At 37.5% G+C, this 13,049-nt stretch overlaps 1 protein-coding gene across 1 annotated transcript in view; it reads left to right on the top strand.

The window, feature by feature from the left end:
• Nucleotides 1-13,049, top strand: part of Usp7 (Ubiquitin-specific protease 7) — an 82,927-nt gene that overhangs the window by 13,009 nt on the left and 56,869 nt on the right. Inside the window, exons 7-9 of the mRNA XM_053794019.2 lie at nucleotides 11,097-11,177; nucleotides 11,348-11,438; nucleotides 11,754-11,946. Of these exons, the coding sequence (XP_053649994.1) occupies nucleotides 11,097-11,177; nucleotides 11,348-11,438; nucleotides 11,754-11,946 (365 nt within the window). The remainder of the gene's footprint in view (nucleotides 1-11,096; nucleotides 11,178-11,347; nucleotides 11,439-11,753; nucleotides 11,947-13,049) is intronic.

Below are 13,049 nucleotides of genomic sequence, written 5' to 3'. Positions count from 1 at the left end.
ATGACATCTCCACTGCCTCCAGCCTTCTCCTCGCTGCAACATTCATCACCCACGCTTCACACCCATATAAGAGCGTTGGTAAAACTATACTCTCATACATTCCCCTCTTTGCCTCCAAGGACAAAGTTCTTTGTCTCCACAGACTCCTAAGTGCACCACTCACTCTTTTTCCCTCATCAATTCTATGATTCACCTCATCTTTCATAGACCCATCCACTGACACGTCCACTCCCAAATATCTGAATACATTCACCTCCTCCATACTCTCTCCCTCCAATCTGATATTCAATCTTTCATCACCTAATCTTTTTGTTATCCTCATAACCTTACTCTTTCCTGTATTCACCTTTAATTTTCTTCTTTTGCACACCCTACCAAATTCATCCACCAATCTCTGCAACTTCTCTTCAGAATCTCCCAAGAGCACAGTGTCATCAGCAAAGAGCAGCTGTGACAACTCCCACTTTGTGTGTGATTCTTTATCTTTTAACTCCACGCCTCTTGCCAAGACCCTCGCATTTACTTCTCTTACAACCCCATCTATAAATATATTAAACAACCACGGTGACATCACACATCCTTGTCTAAGGCCTACTTTTACTGGGAAAAAATTTCCCTCTTTCCTACATACTCTAACTTGAGCCTCACTATCCTCGTAAAAACTCTTCACTGCTTTCAGTAACCTACCGCCTACACCATACACTTGCAACATCTGCCACATTGCCCCCCTATCCACCCTGTCATACGCCTTTTCCAAATCCATAAATGCCACAAAAACCTCTTTAGCCTTATCTAAATACTGTTCACTTATATGTTTCACTTATATGTTTACAGATATTCAAGAATAAACAAATCACGTCACTCATCCAATACACATCCAACTGGTGGGCCTAATATGCATTCACAAATGCACTGGTATTATTTATACAATTATTGCAATAACAGTAAATCTTCTTTTTTTTATGGCGAATAAAAATTCTTTGCGAAGAAAAAATCAAAATGAAATTCATATGTAAAGCCTGGGAACATAACTAATGAACAGTGGAAATGTTAGTGCAAGGAATGCCTGCACTGTTTATTCTGGGCCCTATTTTGAAATTTGTGTGAAATTGGCCAAATTACCAATTTCTGATCACTTTATTGGATACTTGAAATAGTTGATTGGGCAATTTCTTGGGCTCAGTAGATAAAATGGAAGACATACTAGTGAATTAACTAAGAATTTAGTCTACTGGAATAATGTAATTGGCCTTAAATAGGACTCAGTGGCCAAAATCGTCAATGCATAAATATCGCTACACAGCAAAATTTTCGAAAGCATAATTTTGTCAGTTTTCCATCAAATTTCATACTTTTTGTTTTATTACTTTCAGAAAATGTTTCTCTGCCATTTCATAATAAAATTTGTTTTTGTAAATTCTTGAGGTTGGTAGACAGCAACTGCCTAGGGAGGTTACCTGGAGGTTATTCCGGGGATCAACGCCCCCGCGGCCCGGTCCATGACCAGGCCTCCCGATGGATCAGGGCCTGATCAACTAGGCTTACTGCTGGCCGCACGCAGTCCAACGTACGAGCCACAGCCCGGCTGATCCGGCACTGACTTTAGGTATCTGTCCAGCTCTCTCTTGAAGGCAGCCAGGGGCTTATTGGCAATTCCCCTAATGCTTGATGGGAGGCTGTTGAACAGTTTTGGGCCCCGGACACTTAGGGTGTTTTCCCTTAGTGTACCAATGGCGCCCCTACTTTTTATTGGGGCATTTTGCATCGCCTGCCCAGTCTTTTACTTTCGTAGGGAGTGATTTCTGTGTGCAGATTTGGGACCATTCCTTCCAAGATTTTCCAAGTGTAGATTATGATATATCTCTCCCTCCTGCGTTCCAACGAGTACAAGTCAAGTGCTTCCAAGCGTTCCCAGTAGTTAAGGTGCTTGACAGAACTTACAGGTGCAGTAAAGGATCTCTGCACACTCTCTAGATCTGCGATTTCACCTGCTTTGAATGGAGATGTTAATGTACAGCAGTATTCCAGCCTAGAGAGAACAAGTGATTTGAAAAGGATCATCATTGGCTTGGCATCTCTCGTTTTGAAAGTTCTCATTATCCATCCTATCATTTTCTTTGCACGTGCGATCGTGGCACTGTTGTGATCCTTGAAAGTGAGATCCTCAGACATTACTACTCCCAGGTCCCTTACATTATTTTTTCGCTCTATTGTATGGCCGGAGTCAGTAGTATACTCTGTTCTAGTTATTATCTCCTCCAGTTTTCCATAACGGAGTAGCTGGAATTTGTCCTCATTGAACATCATATTGTTTACCGTTGCCCACTGGAAAACTTTGTTTATATCTTCTTGGAGGTTAACCGCGTCCTCAGCAGATGACAGCCTCATGCAGATCCTAGTATCATCCGCAAAGGATGATACGGTGCTGTGGTGTATATCTCTGTCTATGTCTGATATGAGGATTATGGGTATTAGTGCTATAACTGGGGAATGGGTGTGGCTTAGCACCATGTGGGTGACTAGATAGTTTCGAGTCATCTGTTGTGGTATGGACATTCTGCATTTTTTGATACACTATCTCTTGCTCCCATGTTTTATATATTTTTGGTAGACTATCCAAGAGGTCATCCTTGTTTTCTTGTTTATTTTTATCATTTATTACTCTCCTTAGTACCTTTATGATACCTGCCCAAAGTTCTACATTTTTATTGCACAACCAGAAGCACCTTGCTAGTTCGAGGTCATTTTTTGAGGCTGTATTTAGTCTAGTACAAGAGATATGGTGTTTGGAAGAGCATAGATTGCATGTGATTCTGGATTTCCTTCCAAGGATTTTTTTTACATGTCCCATAGATATGCTGTGCTGACATCCTGTCTGTATCCTACTACACTCTGTATGCCACAGAAGAAAACTGATTTCCACTTTACCTTTCTCTTGCTGGTGCCGGTAATATGCAAGATGTATTTATATGAACCAAGTTTGCAGTATGTGGGTGGTGGTGTAGGGTGGGTGGTGGGTGTAGAGTGGGTGTGAGCTGGGCAGGACTTACCCACACTGCCACACTTCACTATTATTTTATTACTATTATTATTATTATTATTATTATTATTTAAATTCCTTTTATGTAGTACTGTACACTGTTTATCTCAAGGATATACACTGTATTCTTTCAAAATACACTTTTCACTGCGCTATACTGGGATCATTGTTTTATTATTTACACAGCAGCTAGGCCTACACTAACTTTCCCCTACACTTCTAAGGAAAAGATTATTTCCTGTTTAGTAGAGGTAACGGTTGTATGCTCAATTTATGTATGCTGTGATTCCCTGCACCTCAATGCTACCACCACTCGTTTTATCTCTTATGACTATAGTAGTTACTTATCCGTTATTAACACTTAACTGGACCTCTGGCAATAGTTCGCTAGTGCCAGTCGCTTGTAAGATAATTCCCTATCTACACTATATATTGTATGCTATACTGGGGGATAATTAAGACTACTCTTATCTACAATTTAGTTCACTATGTCACTGCACATATATATCCTTGTCACTCACTATATTACTTATAGATAGATCAATATTTGTTTATTTCCACTTGTGTCAACATCCGGCAATAATTCACTAGTGCTGGTCAGGTCTATTTCCCACGGTAACCGTTTCTCCACCGGCACTCTCCATGTGACACTATAATCCATATTTTCCTATTTAGTGTTCACTGATATTCCTTTTTTGTTTGTTCAAAGGAGTATATGCACTTTATGGTTGCACACGCTTATTTCCCGCATTCTGTTCCCTTTGCTACTATCAAGACACACAGTTTTTGACTGAGCACAAACGCGCGCGACTGTCCCCTCTGTGATGCCCAGATTTTTTTTTTTTTTTTTTTTTTTTTTTTTTTTTTTTTTTTTTTTTTTTTTTTTTTTTTTTTGGTAGGTAGGTAGGTAGTATTGTTCAGCTTTTGGGTAAATGACAGCTTGGATGCTGTGGACAATTTTCAGATCAGGGGTCTGCACAGTGAAAAGGTTAAAAAAAATTAAAGGCAATTTGAATAATGGTAAATGTGTTTTCTTCTTTGGCAGGAGACAACCATTGAGATTAAAAAAAAAAAAAAAGTATTTTTTAATACCCTGAAAGTAGGGTGACAAAAAAAAATAAATACATTCTCCATTCAATAGCTGTCTTGCAAGAAGTGGGCAGGTGTTGACAATTCAAATAATCCTCTTAACTGCCACATCCCTGCCTGTCTTTGATAGAACATAAGAACATAAGAAAGGAGGAACGCTGCAGGAGGCCTGCTGGCCCATACTAGGCAGGTCCTTTACAATTCATCCCACTAACAAAACATTTGCCCAACCCAATTTTCAATGCCACCCAAGAAATAAGCTCTGATGTGAAAGTCCCACTCAAATCCAACCCCTCCCACTCATGTACTTATCCAACCTAGATTTGAAATTACCCAAAGTCCCAGCCTCAATAACCCAACTAGGTAGACTGTTCCACTCATCAACTACCCTATTTCCAAACCAATACTTTCCTATGTCCTTTCTAAATCTAAACTTATCTAATTTAAATCCATTACTGCGGGTTCTCTCTTGGAGAGACATCCTCAAGACCTTATTAATATCCCCTTTATTAATACCTATCTTCCACTTATACACTTCGATCAGGTCTCCCCTCATTCTTCGTCTAACAAGTGAATGTAACTTAAGAGTCCTCAATCTTTCTTCATAAGGAAGATTTCTAATGCTATGTATTAATTTAGTCATCCTACGCTGAATGTTTTCTAACGAATTTATGTCCATTTTGTAATACGGAGACCAGAACTGAGCTGCATAATCTAGGTGAGGCCTTACTAATGATGTATAAAGCTGCAGTATGACCTCTGGACTTCTGTTGCTTACACTTCTTGATATAAATCCCAGTAATCTATTTGCCTTATTACGTACGCTTAGGCATTGCTGTCTTGGTTTAAGGTTGCTGCTCACCATAACCCCCAAGTCCTTTTCGCAATCTGTATGGCTAAGTTCTACATCATTTAACTTATAAGTACTAGGGTTATGGGCACTCCCGAGCTTCAGAACCTTGCATTTATCTACATTGAACTGCATCTGCCACTTTTCTGACCAAGAATAGAGTTTGTTTAAATCCTCCTGAAGTTCCATAACATCTACGTTTGAATCAATTATCCTACCTTGTACTTCTCACCTCCAGAAATCAAGTTCAGCTAAATAATTTCCCCAAAACCCTTCATAAATGTTATCTTGCTCATACCCAGACAGCACATCATGTCATTAAAACCACTTGTCTCCACTCCAGTCCACCAGTCTTACACAAGCCTGCAAGATACTCAAGCTGTCAGTGTAAAGTGTGTGTGAAAAAGTGACAGTTATTAGGATGGGTTGCCAGGATCATACCACTGCACGTATACTAAGCTAGTACTTGAAGAAAATATTCTTTGACATCCAGCTCTCTTCACGGGTGACCAGACCACAAACTGAAGACTGAGAGCAAAAAAAAAATAAATAAATAAATAAATGGGAGATTAAATAAAATAAAAATGAAGGCCAATGTACAAAGCAGTACTTAACAAAACAAAGTTTGGAACTACTTAGAGCCTTCAACAAACAGAATAAAAGAATTTTCCAGTATATTAAATAATCCCTCAAGAACTGTACAATGCAGCCTGTCCTCACATAATGACAATTCCGTTCCTAAGACCATGTTGGTAAACGAATTTGTTGCTAAGCAAGAAGCATACTATAATGGTAGTGGGTTTGTGTCAGCCATCTTTGATATTGTTTTAATATCACCTTTGCACCATTTATAACATTTTTAGTACAGGAAGGCCCCACTTATACGGCGGGTTAGGTTCCAGGCTACCGCCGTAAAGCGGAAATCGCCGTAAAGTGGAACACCCTTTTTTTCCACTTATAAATGCATACAAACACTAGATAACAAGTTTACACTAACATATATTAAGTTAGCAATAGAACCAGGCATCAAAAAACAATAAAAAGGTACAATACACACATAGTGCACTCATTACTTACCTTAAAATATTTATAGTCATAATCTAGGGTGAGACAAGTAGTATTTATTGTAAGAAATCAAGTGTGGTATGTATTGTAATAGCCAGGCTATTTCACCAGGCCACCCCACCCACACATACTATTCTATGATATTTAAGCATCCCAGAGCGATAAAATGTATATACAGTTCACTCATTACTTACCTTAAAATATTTGTAGTCTTAATGTAGGGTCAGGATTAAGTAAATGAGATAAAACGAATAAATGAGAGAGAGAAAGAATGAGTACATGAGAGGTGACAGGCCAGGCACAGAGTAAACAAACCAGGCTCCCACATCTTATATTTATGTTTATTTATTCTATTGTGGGGTGTATTTATCATCTTTTTATGTTATGTATCGTGTTTATTATATAATTTTGAAAAAAATATCATGGCTGGATTAATGAAAATGTGTATATTACCGTAATATACGACATTTAATGAGACTCCGTGACTATTGTTATTATCACCACTTGTGGAAGTCGTCTGCTACCACAGATCACATTTATGTTTATTTATTCTACTGTGGGGTGTATTTATCTTATTTATATGTTATGCATCGTGTTTATTATATAATTTTGAAAAAAATATCATGGATGGATTAATGAAAATGTGTATATTACCGTAATATACGACATTTAATGAGACTCAGTATTGTTATTATCACCACTTGTGCAAGTCGTCTGCTCACATCTCACATTTGTTTATTTATTCTACTGTGGGGTGTATTTATCTTATTTATATGTTATGCATCGTGTTTATTATATAATTTTGAAAAAAATATCATGGATGGATTAATGAAAATGTGTATATTACCGTAATATACGACATTTAATGAGACTCCGTGACTATTGTTATTATGGCGTCACTTGTGGAAGTCGTCTGCTACCACAGATCACATTTATGTTTATTTATTCTACTGTGGGGTGTATTTATCTTATTTATATGTTATGCATCGTGTTTATTATATAATTTTGAAAAAAATATCATGGATGGATTAATGAAAATGTGTATATTACCGTAATATACGACATTTAATGAGATTCAGTATTGTTATTATCACCACTTGTGCAAGTCGTCTGCTCACATCTCACATTTGTTTATTTATTCTACTGTGGGGTGTATTTATCTTATTTATATGTTATGCATCGTGTTTATTATATAATTTTGAAAAAAATATCATGGATGGATTAATGAAAATGTGTATATTACCGTAATATACGACATTTAATGAGACTCCGTGACTATTGTTATTATGGCGTCACTTGTGGAAGTCGTCTGCTACCACAGATCACATTTATGTTTATTTATTCTACTGTGGGGTGTATTTATCTTATTTATATGTTATGCATCGTGTTTATTATATAATTTTGAAAAAAATATCATGGATGGATTAATGAAAATGTGTATATTACCGTAATATACGACATTTAATGAGACTCAGTATTGTTATTATCACCACTTGTGCAAGTCGTCTGCTCACATCTCACATTTGTTTATTTATTCTACTGTGGGGTGTATTTATCTTATTTATATGTTATGCATCGTGTTTATTATATAATTTTGAAAAAAATATCATGGATGGATTAATGAAAATGTGTATATTAACGTAATATACGACATTTAAATGACTCGATGTATGTAAGTTTATTTAGGTACAGGTATACATAAGTATAATTATCAGAGTATATATAAAATATGAAATAACTTTTAAAAACATTTGAAATTTTGGAGTTTCCAGACAAAATGGAGAGACTTAGTGCTTACTGAGCTCATGGAGAATGTTAACAAACAGGGTGGGGCACGGTGACCGTATTAGAAAGTCAGGTGGGGGGAGCCATATAGCGAGTTTTGGTCATAATTTGAAATGTCCGTATTAGCGGAACGCCGTAAAGTGAAACGCCGTAAAGCGGGGCCTTCCTGTATATTTTTAAATGTTAATATAGTAGTGTACCATATATTGTAATAAACAGAATAGAGGAAATTAGCTTTAACCCTTTCAGGGTCCAAGGCCCAAATCTGGAGTCACGCACCAGTGTCCAAGAATTTTCAAAAAAAAAATTTTTTATTTTTTCTTATGAAATCGTAGAGAATCTTTTTGTGAAGGTAATAAAACAAAAAGTACGAAATTTGGTGGAAAATTGACGAAATTATGCTCTCGCGAATTTTGATGTGTCAGCGATATTTACGAATCGGCGATTTTGCTGACTTTGACTCCCATTTTAGGCCAATTACATTATTCCAATCAACCAAATTCTTTGCTATTTCACTAGTATTACTTCTATTCTATCGATTGAGCACAAGAAATCGCCAAGTCAACTGTTTCAACTACAAAATAAAGTGATCGGAAATTGTTAATTTGGCCAATTTAACACAAAGTTCAAAATATTCCAATTTCAAAATAGGGTCCAGAATAAACAATGTAGGCATTCCTGGCACTAAACTAACATTTCCTCTTTTCATTAGTTATGTTTTGAGGCTTTACAAATAAATTCCATTTTGATTTTTTATTCACATAATGAATTTTTATTCACACCAAAAAATAGAAGATTTACTGTTATGCAATACTGTAATAATTGTATAAATATCATCACCATATTTGTGAATGTATATTAGACCCACCAGCTGGCGTGTATTCGATGTGTGAGGTCGTTTGTTTACTCTTGAATATCGGCAAAAATTTAACATTTCCGCTATTTTGAGCTCAGTTTCAAGCCATTTCCAGTGCTTAAACCAATCAAAATCATCTCTATTTCTGTAATATGTCTTCCATTCTATCAAATGAGACCAAGAAATCCCAAATACAACTATAAAAAACATACGAAAAAACACTGCAAAGTTGCTGTTTTAATCGAAAAATCATGATTTCAGTTTTTTTCTCTCATTATACACAGTGTGCTGCAGGATCTGTTTTATGTGGTGCACACATACCACATAGATGTATTCTCTCATATCTAGGCCCAAATGTACCACTCACAGTTTATCAGAGTGAGCTGAGCTCATGGCGTAGATCTACGGTTTGGACACTCACCGTAAAGCCGTAGATCTACGGGACGGACCCTGAAAGGGTTAATATACAGTGGACCCCCACATAGCGAATTTAATCCATGCAAGAGGGCTGATTGTTATGCGAAATGATCGGTATGCGAATGAATTTTCCCCATAAGAAATAATGGAAATCAAATTAATCCGTGCAAGACACCCAAAAGTATGAAAAAAAATTTTTACCACATGAAATATACATTTTCCTACACACAAAGAGAAGGATACATGCACAATAGTAGAGTAGTACATGCACAATATATATTGTACATGTACTACTCTACTAAATGAAGAATAAATGACACTTACCTTTATTGAAGATGCAGCAATGACTGATGAGACACTGTGTCCTGGGAGTGCCTTTTCCTCCTGAGTACTGTAGGTCCTGTTTGGCATTTTCTTCCAGAACAGGCCTTATCACACTGTGTATGCCACTACGATTCTTAAAACTCTCAAACCAACCTTTGCTGGCTTTAAATTCACCAATATGAGCACTAGTTCCAGGCATTTTTCCCTGTTCACCTGGGTGTTAGTCGACTGGTGTGGGTTGCACCCTGGGAGACAAGATTAAGGACCCCAATGGAAATAAGTTAGACAGTCTTCGATGACACTGACTTTTTTGGGTTATCCTGGGTGGCAAATCCTCTGGGGTTAATTGTTTCTTGGTATTCTCAGTAAGCCACACCAACAACGGTGCTACAGCAGCAGCAGCTGACAGTGATACAGCAGCAGCAGACGATGCTACAGCAGCAGCAGCTGACAGTGATACAGCAGCAGCAGACGATGCTACAGCAGCAGCAGACGGTACTACAGCAGCAGCAGACGGTACTACAGCAGCAGCAGCAGCTGACGGTGGTACAACAGCAGCAGCAGCTGACAGTGCTACAGCAGCAGCAGACGATGCTAAAGCAGCAGCAGACGGTACTACAGCAGCAGCAGCAGATGGTACTACAGCAGCAGCAGCTGACGGTGGTACAACAGCAGCAGCAGCTGTACCACCAATAGTAGCGATGGTTGATTGGGGTTTATTATACAACCTGGCCAGCTCGGAGACACGCACTCCACTTTCATACTTATCAATGATCTTTTTCTTCATCTCTATAGTAATTCTCACCCTTATTGCTGTAGGGTTGGCACTAGAAGCTTTCTTGGGGCCCATGGTCACTTATTTTCCAGAAAAAATCACCAAAAACACTGTAATATTACGAAATGTTCCGATTGTATGCTTGGATGTTACCGCGGAGGCTGGCTGGTAAACAATGCCACCGGCGGCACATGTGAGGCTGGCTAAGGGCGCACATTGGACGCGTCTCGGACGAAGAGCGGTGAGCGGGTTTTTGGGCGGTATGCGAGGCAAAATTTTTGCGATAAAAGCGAGCGGTATGCGGATTGAACGGTATGCGATGCGTACGGTATGCGGGGTCCACTGTACATTATTTAGGTATGCACTGGTCAGAGATCCCATTGTGAGTCCGAGTTGTCGGTAAACGAGTACGTCACTAAGTGAGGAGAGGCTGCACTTAGGTGGACTGACAAGAAAGATGTGGAAAAGGAAAAAACTTAAGAGTAGATAAAAATTTCAAATGACAAAATTTATGAAAGGTACACAGTCTTCCTATTAGATAGTGCCCCATGCAGCCCCTCACAGGGAAGCTGAAGACCCTAGCAACCATACCACCACCACAGTTCATAAAGAAATACTGGATCTGCCCTTTTGTTGTTGAACAGGAATGGGTGAGAGAGAGAGAGAGAGAGAGAGAGAGAGAAGAGATTTAGTAGTCATTGTATACAGCTAACAGGCACCAAGCAATTTTAAATAAGTAATTTTAATGCATATCGAATACTATATAAAGGTATCAAAGTGGGCTTCATTGCTGACCACTGAAAATTTCCATTGGACAAAATCATATTTGCTCTTAACCAAGCTGGTCAGAAAAGTAAAAGTAAAGGTAAAAGTATTTTTTTTTTCTCTTTTTCAGCTCTTAGACAAATTAGAAACCAAAATGAAGAGTACCTGCGTTGAGGGAGTAATTCCAAGGTTATTTGAAGGCAAGACTGTGGTAAGTACTGATCCTTAGATGTGGATGAAGTCTCATGCAAAATACTGATGTAAGACTGACTGTAATACTTTATTGGAATTCTTTTTAGTTTGCTCCATGATATAAATGTTTGTAAAATGTATTCATAAAATATTTATTGTTGTAGTAAGTAGTGATTGCTTCTTTTCCAGTCTTACTTCAAGTGTAAACATGTAGACTACACTTCTTCAAGAACAGAGACCTTTTATGATATCCAGCTAAATATAAAAGGAAAGAAAGACAGTAAGTACAGGTTTCTGAGAAAAGGAAAGTATTGTATTGTATGTTTAGTTAAAACATTAAACAATATTGTTTTAACTGAACATTCTTCATATTCGTTACTTTCCATAGACTATTGAGACTTTGAATTCCATAATTACAACTTTATTGTTTATGCAGGATGTCCACAATATTGTACTCAGTGTTTAACATGTGCTGTTGTTAAAAATACTTTATCATTATTGATCATGTTTATTGTCTGTGCAGTAGGCTGATTTTTATTTTTGTTTCTGTAATTTTTATGTATTTATGTAGTTTATGATGGTCATTTTCCCACAGTATATGAATCGTTTAAGGATTACGTCAGTGTAGAAACATTGGAAGGTGACAATAAATATGATGCTGGTGAGCATGGCCTACAGGAGGCAGACAAGGGTGTCATATTCCAGAGCTTTCCACCTGTGCTGCATCTTCACCTTATGAGATTCCAGTACGACCCCATCACAGATTCTAATGTCAAAATAAATGACAGGTAAGGATATACATGCTGCTTCTCTTTCTATTCTCTGTTTTTCTCTATTGTATATTTGTTTTTGTATCATTTAATATATAAAAGGTTAGGTGAATCTTTAACCCTAATATTAAAAACAAAAATCCTGGCAGTAGTCTACCAAATCCATGATGGGAATTGAGTAGTGGTTAAAAAAATAAATACTTTCGGAGAAAAGTGTTTACATTGCCTAATTGTCATAAATTGTCAGGTGTCATCATTTGATTTCAAATATTTTGATGTTGAAAATTTTTTGAGCATACTGTTTGAACTCGAGTATAACCCAGTAATAATTCCTTTACTACCTCTTCTAGTTATTTCAGTATCTAATGACTCGGTTATCTGCTTTTGATTTTAAATACTGTCATTTTTTTTTTTTTTTAAATTGTGTAACTTTCTGTTTAGTTCCTCACTTATTTCTTGCTCCACTAAAGTAATTTTGTCATCCTTAATTCTTTGTATTTTGTCTTTAATATATTTTTTATGTATTTTTTTTAACACTTTGGCCGTTACCCACCAAGGCAGGGCGACCCAAAAAGAAAGAAAAATAAACTTTCGCCATCATTCAACGCTTTCACCATCACTCATACATAATCACTGTCTTTGCAGAGGCACCCAGATACGACAGTTTAGATGTCCCTCCAAACTACCAGTATCCCAAACCCCTCCTTTAATAACCCTTAAACTGTCCAAACGTAGATCTACTTTCACGTGCGTAGCGCTCCGACCTTGATTTTCCCCATTTGAAAGCATGTAAAAAAAAAAAGTAGATCTATGTTCAGAGCCCCTGCATGTGGATGTAGATCTAGGTTTGGACAGTTTAAGGGTCAAAGTGCAAGCATTGTACTTCCCATTTTCAGGACTCAAGTCTGGCTATCCGGTTTCCCTGAATCCCTTCACAAAATATTACCCTTCTCACACTCCAACAGTTTGTCAGGCCCTAATAACTATTCGTCTCCATTTACTCCTATCTAACACACTCATACACACTTGCTGGAAGTCCAGGCCCCTTGCCCACAAAACCTCCTTTACCCACTCCTTCCATGCTCTATTTATTTATTTTAAAAATTTTAAGTCTTGTCTTC

This window comes from Cherax quadricarinatus, chromosome 56 (genome assembly GCF_038502225.1).
Source record: "Cherax quadricarinatus isolate ZL_2023a chromosome 56, ASM3850222v1, whole genome shotgun sequence".
In the NCBI taxonomy this organism is placed as follows: Eukaryota; Metazoa; Arthropoda; class Malacostraca; order Decapoda; family Parastacidae; genus Cherax; species Cherax quadricarinatus.
This window is presented reverse-complemented; position numbering and strand designations above follow the sequence as displayed.